The following is a 7,982-nucleotide window of genomic DNA, read 5'->3' on the forward strand; positions in this document are numbered from 1 at the left end:
TAGGGACCAAAAATGTTGATGAAATTTTTTTACAGGGACTAAAAATGTTGATGAAAATATTTTATAGGGACTAAAAATGCTGATGGAAAATTTTATAGGATTAAAATGTGTGATTTTATTTTGTATAGACTAAAAACAAAATTCTGAATATTTATATGGACCATTTACTTAATTAACCCAACTATTTATAAATTGTAATATAAGAATGATTTCATGTTTGTCTGCCCCCAAACTTTGAACCCGTGAATGAATTAGAAAGATTCACAATACCATAAATATGTGTATTGTGATGGGGTTAGTGCGATTTGATAGTAATATATTTCATTTTGAATTGCTAAAAAAAGGTGTATTGCTCACGTTGGAATTCAGTTAAATCTTCTTTTATAGCGTGCAAACCAGTTACACATACATTTCAAAAAGGAGTACTTACTACTTAATAATAAATACAAATCACAATTTATATGACAAACACATTACAAAAAAAAAAAAAAAAAAAAAAAAGGAGAAAACATTCAATACAAATTGAATATTTACATTGTGGCAACTATAGCAAAATAAATAAATTAATATATAAGAAAAGAAGCATCATAGATCAACCTGCATAATTTTTTATTTTTTTTGAGGGAAGATCACCTGCATAATGTAATTCAAACAAATTTATTCACGTAGATAAATATGAAAGATTGATAAATAAATAAAAAAATACTAAACGAAAGAATATCACTGAAAAATGTATTCTCTTTAAAAAGAAAAAAAAAGAATATATTATATATTTGAATATATGATATGGGGGTTGAAGAGGAAAGCAAACATATAGTTAAGTATTTGAAAATTGTAGGTCTCCCAATGAAGTTGGAAAATCATGATGTTGAGGAAATGTGGAATATCTTAAAGAATTTGGCACTCGAAAAATAAAAGAGAAGTATATTAGGTGAACTCTATGGAAGAAGAACCTCAACATTCAGAGATGATATCTTCAAGGAAAGGACATTCCTGGAAATTGTAGAAAAATAGTGTTAGAACAATATAGTAACATTGATCATGTAATAATGCAAAGAAAAAAAAACATAAAGTAGTATTGGATACCAAATACTCAAATCAAAAGAAAATGTGTGTGTGAGAGAGAGAAAAACTTATTTGAGAAGAAAATGAAATCATTTAGAGAGAAGATATTGAGGTACAATGGACTTCAATTTCACAACTATGCTTAGCTATGACTGTATACTTTTGTAACATGGTCTAGTGATTATTGGTAAGGTGCAGTGAATAAAGCTTAGCAAAAGCAGTGAAATTAGGATCAATAGAACATGGCAAGGAAATTTTGTAATAAAGCTAACATCAATTCCAAATAAAAAAAACAAACGAAAAAAGACTGTGATCGAAGGAGTTTTCTGCAACAGTTTTAATCATATTAGTAGTCTTACACATGTACCAACCACTTTGGCTGTTACAGTTTGTCTGCACCAACAAGTCTATGGAATAAATATGGAGCTTGAAGAATAAAGTATATGTCAAGGGATCTGGGGAAATTCCAATAACAAATTATCACATTCTTCATCTTCTTCCAACATGCATTTGTTGTTGCACTTGCAACTTGCAAGTTTAATCAATAACAATAGTTAATTAAGCATATATGAAATGAAACGCAGTAACTATAACAAGTCTGTTATAAATTATAATATTCAGAAGAAGAAAAAACACATATAGCAGCAGTGAAGATAAAGAGGAATTACGCACACACGGACAAGTCTAGACTCATCGAACTCCTTGCTAGTTTCCTTCACCGTCAGCTCATCCACCGCCTCCTCATTTCTCAAACACAAGAAAAAATAAGGATAAAGAAGGTAAGGGAATAATTTGAAGATAATATATGGATTACAGTTTTGACGAATGAAAATCCTATATAATAGTAACAAGATAGTTATTAAAACAAATCAATGGAAACTCCTACAAGATATTTCAACTCACTAAAATACGGAGTCAACTTGACCTTGAATACACGAGTTAAGTTCCATGGACTGAATTGGAACTACAAAAACATTGAATAAATTACTCTTTTCACATACTAATTGGTAGTGATTAATTAGCAGCATGTGTCTCCAGTCTTCTGCGCTAAGATCCTACTGGGGAAACTCCTTGAGCCTTTGTAGCAGCAGAAGCGGCAGCTGCAGCGGCCACTGCAGCCGCAGAAGATGCAGGGTTTGAGCGTGAACTTCCCTGAGTTTCGACTACACATGATTGCGGCTGTTGCTGCTGGGATTTGACCTTTGCAAGTAATTCCTTTATCTGACTTCCTGTAAGTGTCTCATGCTCCAGAAGAGCATTTGCAAGTGCATGAAGCTCCTTGTCATGGGTGGTTAGAATAAATTTTGCATTGTTGTAAGCTCTCTCAAGCAAGTTCTTCACTTCTTTCTCAATAAGCAGTCTAGTTTCTGAGCTCATACTTCTCCCATCATCGTAGTAATTGTGAGTGACGGGTCCAACTTCAGTACTCATACCATATTCAGCAACCATTTCCCTGGCCAAAGAAGTAGCATTTGAAAGATCTGAGTATGCACCTGAAGTAACTTCACTTTCTCCAAAAATTAACTCTTCAGCAACCCGACCTCCCATGCATACATCAAGCTCGGCAAGCATCTGTTTACGGGAATGAGTGTTCTGATCCTTGTCAGGCAATTGAGAAACCATGCCAAGAGCCGTCCCACGAGGAACAATAGTTGCCTTGTGAACAGGAAATGCACCATCAGTATGAATTGCCACTAAGGCGTGGCCACCCTCATGGAAAGCAGTAATCTTTCTTGACTCCTCAGATATAACAGCCGACTTGCGTTCACTTCCCATCATAATCTTGTCTCGTGCAAACTCTAAATCATGCATGTTCATGGCTTTGGCACCATCCATTGCAGCCTTCAGGGCAGCAACATTAACCAAGTTTGCAAGGTCAGCACCGGAGAAACCAGGTGTACCCCGAGCAATGATCATCGGATCAACATCATCCGCCTTCAGAACCTGAATATTAAGGAACATTTACACATGTTAGAAGTTACTTTCGAAGTTCTAACAATTCCGTATTCCACAACCTTACTATATTTCACAATTGTGCCCATTGACAATTAAATTATAAAACTTGAATAAAATAGACATAATCCTAAAAGTAACACGGGTAATCACAGGTGTTAGGCTGTTAGCTAATGCGAAGTATCCAGCAAACACCCAATCATAGCTTACAGAAATCATTCACCCAATGCTTTGCACCAATATAGTGAAAGCACTGCACACAAAATCTTAAGCCACCCAACCCAAGATATAAGTTAAAATACCTTCTTCGAGAAGAGTAAAAGCATACCTTGGACATGTGAGATTCCAAAATTTGTCGCCGTCCTTCTACATCTGGATTGGGAACAACAACATGGCGATCAAATCGCCCAGGTCTCACCAAAGCCTTATCTAGTGATTGAGGTAAGTTAGTAGCAGCAAGCACAATTATGCCTTCATTTTGTTTGAATCCATCTAACTCAACAAGCATTTGATTTAAAGTCATCTTCATGTACATTTGGTCTTTTGCGTTTCGTTTTCCACCAATAGCATCAATCTCATCAATAAAGATTATACAAGGAGACCGCTTTTTTGCAGCAGCAAAAAGATCTCGCACCCTTCGTGCACCAACACCAACAAACATCTCTTCAAATTCACTTCCACTGCATGAGAAGAAAGGAACCCCAGCCTCTCCAGCAATAGCTCTTGCCAGCATTGTTTTACCAGTGCCAGGCGGGCCAACAAGCAAAACACCTTTTGGGAGTTTGCCACCAAGACGAGTAAAGCGCTATGACAAGCGAAGAGTTATCTAGATATAGTGCAGAATAATACAGGCAAGAATGTGATCATGAATATATATCTACATACACACAATTTAAAAGATAAGAAAATTGGAGGTCACATCAATAGAGTCACACAAAATTTAAGTTCTACATAGAGCGCTGACCATTTCAAGCATTGATCTTAATCAACATGTCACATAAACTGTCAGATTCTAATAAGAAAAATATTGGCCACCAATGGAAATGGTAACTGAGCCTTATGGGAAACATTCAATTATGTAACAATAAGTTTCATGCTGAAGTAAATCTCAAAATACTGTTCCGGTTTGTTCCGCCACAAACTGTGCTAAGTAGCTGTTTAAAAACGCAACGGGTAAGTACAATAAATAGGGAAACTGTCGCATAGTTACTATGCACATTATAGTGTTGGAGAAAATATGCAGATCTTCGAGGCTCTGCACACCTCCCTGACAAAGGCCCCAATTCTCTAACAACGGGTGCTACTTATAGCAAATAGAAGATTGTGATTATAAACAAGGTAAATGGAATTGCGACCCATGGCAAAAAGCGTAGATAGAACAAATAAATAAATGAACCCAAAAGTCTAGCCAAAAAAATGCAATAAAAAAAAAAAGCTAAGGAACGTGCTGGAATAGGTAGAGAAAAATGAAAACTAAGTAAAACATAAGAATGAAAAAGGATAAAACAGAATGGATTTCGAAGGTGCTTAGCAAACAGAATTGGCAGTAGAGAAAAAATAACAGAGAACAGAGAAAGAAAAAATGTGAAATAAAGATATGAACAAAAGAATTAAGAGAAAAAAAGAGCAGAAGAAAAATAAGGAGAAATAATTTTATTTTATTTTTTGACAAAGGAGAAAGAAATATATTTAGCAGCAACATATGTTTTAAGAAACATAAATGAGAGTCTGTCGGAATTTGTTTGGGGTTTTGAGTTTTAACCACTGGGCCTGGGTTTTTGGTTGAGGAAGCATAACCCAACCCCTTTCTCTTTTTTTCTCACATTTATTGGCAACAAACTTTATAACTGGTTGCTAACTCAGCCCAACTAATCTAGCAGTTATCAATATACAGCTATCTGACTATATTAAGCATATTTGGATATTGAGTTAGCATATTGAAAGCTACAAACCTAGTAACTAATGAGGAATGACAAGCAAGCATATTTGAAAATTTAAGGCTAATACCATGTTCTGTGAATTTTTTTGTGTGTATGTGTGATTTGTTCAGAAATTACTGTCCAGATTCCCTAGAAATAGAACTGATTTCTCAGCTTGTATTAAAACGACATGTTTCTCGTCAACAATAGATCAGTAATAATTTCATTACTCTGTAACAACATCTCCACGTACAAAGAATAACAAAACTTCCCATGGCATAATATAAGTAATAAAAAATATTGGAATTTCTTAGGACACATGATGTCAATCAAAAAACTCTTTCATGCTCGAGTGCGAGAAATGTATGCAAAGCATTGATTTATGCCAGAAAAGTAGTCTACCTTAGGATCTCTTAGGTAATGAACAATTTCTTCAAGATCAGCTTTTGCCTCATCCACACCTTTCACATCGCTAAGTTTAGTATTTGTCTCCAAAACGGGCCGCACTTCTTCATTCATACCAAGTCCTAAAAAAAGCTGAATAATATTATAGGAAGAAAAAAAAAAGTGAAAAGTAAAACAGAGAATGTGAATATGCCCATCAAATTTAGATTGAACAATGAATTAAACTGAGAAGTTTATAAGTTACGATGACACAGCAATACCTTTACTAATTCCTTTATCCTCAATAAGAGCTCCGACACCAGAAATCAAGATGAATCCCACTGCAAGAGTCCTAATTGTTCGCCATAGCTGCTCTTTGAAATTTCCACATGATGCAGCGACCATATGAATAGGAGTTTTTTCAGTTCCAAGAATTCCATCTTTTGTAGGTTTTCCTGCACTTCTCAGAGAAGTGAGGCCACCTATAATATTTTCTTCCTTTCTCGCTGAATTAGAAATACCTGAAAATTCAGATGCCTCAAGTCATAACTTGTGGTCTGTAAAGACGAAAAATAGCAAATCTCGACAAGTGTGCGATTGCAATGCCTTGAATTCTGCAGACTCCAGCATAGATCTAATAAGATTTTGGATTTAAGACAATGTAAGATTTTGATTTCGTCCATCCATCATTTATTTATACCATCCATGAAATGTAAGTTTTATGAAATTTTACTTGTTCCTATCACCAAATGAAAGGTCAAATGAAGTATTACAATTGTGATTGAAGGCCTGCATCGTTAGAACAAAGATAAAAGTGTGAATCTCTTGTTCACAATGATTAGATATTAATCAAACTTCATAATCCCCAACAAAGATTATGATCACTGCTACCACATAAATGCACTGTTGCCATTTGGCAATAAACAAATGACATAATTTACCATATACAAAGAGAGTTGAAGTGGTTTTTGGAAAGCAAGATCCAGGACCAAAATATATACCAATTACTTTACTATTTCAAGAAAATATTGATGTCGTAATTTTATTCAGAAAATGTGCTAAAATGACTCCTGCAAAATATAAATCATCAAAAAGTTGTCTGTAAACGAGTGAAGATAGCGAAGTGTTAATATTCAAGTCATTAAAAAGAAGACAACTACATCAAGTGAATTATGTAGCAATGTTTAACCTCAAATCATAACACTCAGCGAGTTAAGATTCTAAATGCAATGCAAATAAAATCGTGCCTTTAGTCTTTTTACTTAGGGCACAACCATGATAAGACCGAGTAGTAAGCCACACTCAGCTCTCTAGTCAAATTGTAAACACTTCGAGCATATGTATAGTTTCCATTTCAATGGGGGAAATCTTAATTCCTTCAACAAGGTTAGAAGGTCCACAAATTATTGGTCAAACATAGCAGAGCACGATCACATGTAAATACAGTCAAGAGAAAAAGAGTAAAATTCCAGCCAAATAGTCACCTCTTTGCAAAGTCTCTAGTAATTCACTTTCATCCAGCATATCAACTTTTACTAATGCTTTAACATATTGAGAAAGTGCCGATGAATTTGTATGCAGGGATGGATGACTCTCAAATTCCCTAATCACGGCTTCAGGATCATTTCGAAGGTAAAGTTCTTTGAGATAAGAGACTGCCGCAGCTTCAGATGAATCACGTGGTCGTTGGGACAAATTTTCTAGATAGCTGGACTGGGATCTCCCCTGGGAGAAGAAAAGCCTATGCCCTACATAGATTCGAAAGTGAATACTTTAAACACAAATGTAGAAGAACAGACATAATTAATTCAATAAAAAAGTACATCTATATCATTGCACATTTGAAGTTAAAGTACAAAGTGAAATAATTCAGAAAAACAAAAACGTTTGCAAACAAAACATAGCATGAACTAAATGTGGTAAAAAAAGAAGGTTTCGTACTTTTAAAGCCTTGAAACTTATTAGGTGAGAAATGGTTTCCACTCAATAAATCTTTGACCTTTCCGAATTCTAATTGACGGCTTTCAACCTGCAAAAAAAATAAACTATAAAATCACAAAGACACTAAAAAGTCGAATTATGACAGAGGTTCATAAACAAAGCCAACAAGTTTATCACTCTTTCAATTCAAAACGAACAATGTAATTATCGATCCTAAACAATCTTATATTATATTGCATCCAATATTATGTCTCCCCAATAGATTGTATGAAATGAAAATAGATGGATTGAATAAGTGACCTTTGTAATCAAATGCCTCCAAGCCATGTCGACGCGGTAATAATAATAGAACAAAACAAATGTGATTAATGTGATGGGTTTTGCATAAATAAAAGAGACTATGCAAAATGCAAAGAGTGGAAAGGGAGAGGGAGTTTTTTCTTTTTTTTGGTTGAGGAATTGAAGTGATGAATCTACTACTCATTTCCCGGTATAACCGGTGAATCAGTTAGAAACAGACTTCAAATTCTCTGCCACATAAGCAAAAGCAAAACACAATAAAAGGGACTTATTATTACACTTTCTTTTATTGAACCCATTAATTCTCTTTCTGTATCCCAAACGTTTCTTCTCTCTTTTCGTACTGGTGTGGTCATCGTCAAGCTACGAATTGAAGTATGAGAATGTCGTTCGGGGAAATATATCAGGGTATAGATCGAC

General features: G+C 34.8%; 1 protein-coding gene across 1 annotated transcript; it reads right to left on the reverse strand.

Annotated features, from left to right (window-relative positions):
• Nucleotides 1-1,836: 1,836 nt before the first annotated feature.
• LOC11434270 (ATP-dependent zinc metalloprotease FTSH 4, mitochondrial) lies at nucleotides 1,837-7,589 on the reverse strand. Its single transcript, XM_003603108.3, has 7 exons — nucleotides 7,563-7,589; nucleotides 7,263-7,350; nucleotides 6,806-7,069; nucleotides 5,603-5,842; nucleotides 5,340-5,464; nucleotides 3,347-3,823; nucleotides 1,837-3,009 (listed from the first exon to the last, which is right to left on the reverse strand). Exons 1-7 carry the CDS (start codon nucleotides 7,587-7,589, stop codon nucleotides 2,113-2,115), a joined length of 2,118 nt encoding a protein of 705 aa, XP_003603156.2. The 3' UTR covers nucleotides 1,837-2,112.
• Nucleotides 7,590-7,982: the final 393 nt, after the last annotated feature.

Source organism: Medicago truncatula, chromosome 3 (genome assembly GCF_003473485.1).
Source record: "Medicago truncatula cultivar Jemalong A17 chromosome 3, MtrunA17r5.0-ANR, whole genome shotgun sequence".
Classification (NCBI taxonomy): Eukaryota; Viridiplantae; Streptophyta; class Magnoliopsida; order Fabales; family Fabaceae; genus Medicago; species Medicago truncatula.

Excerpts from the sequence above, each read along its gene's own strand:
- LOC11434270 (XM_003603108.3), bottom strand. The coding sequence starts at position 7,589 with ATGGCTTGGAGGCATTTGATTACAAAG. Across the intron at positions 7,351-7,562 it reads GGAGGCATTTGATTACAAAG|GTTGAAAGCCGTCAATTAGA; the intron begins GTCACTTATTCA and ends TTTTTTTTGCAG. Across the intron at positions 3,010-3,346 it reads TGGAATCTCACATGTCCAAG|GTTCTGAAGGCGGATGATGT; the intron begins GTATGCTTTTAC and ends CTTAATATTCAG.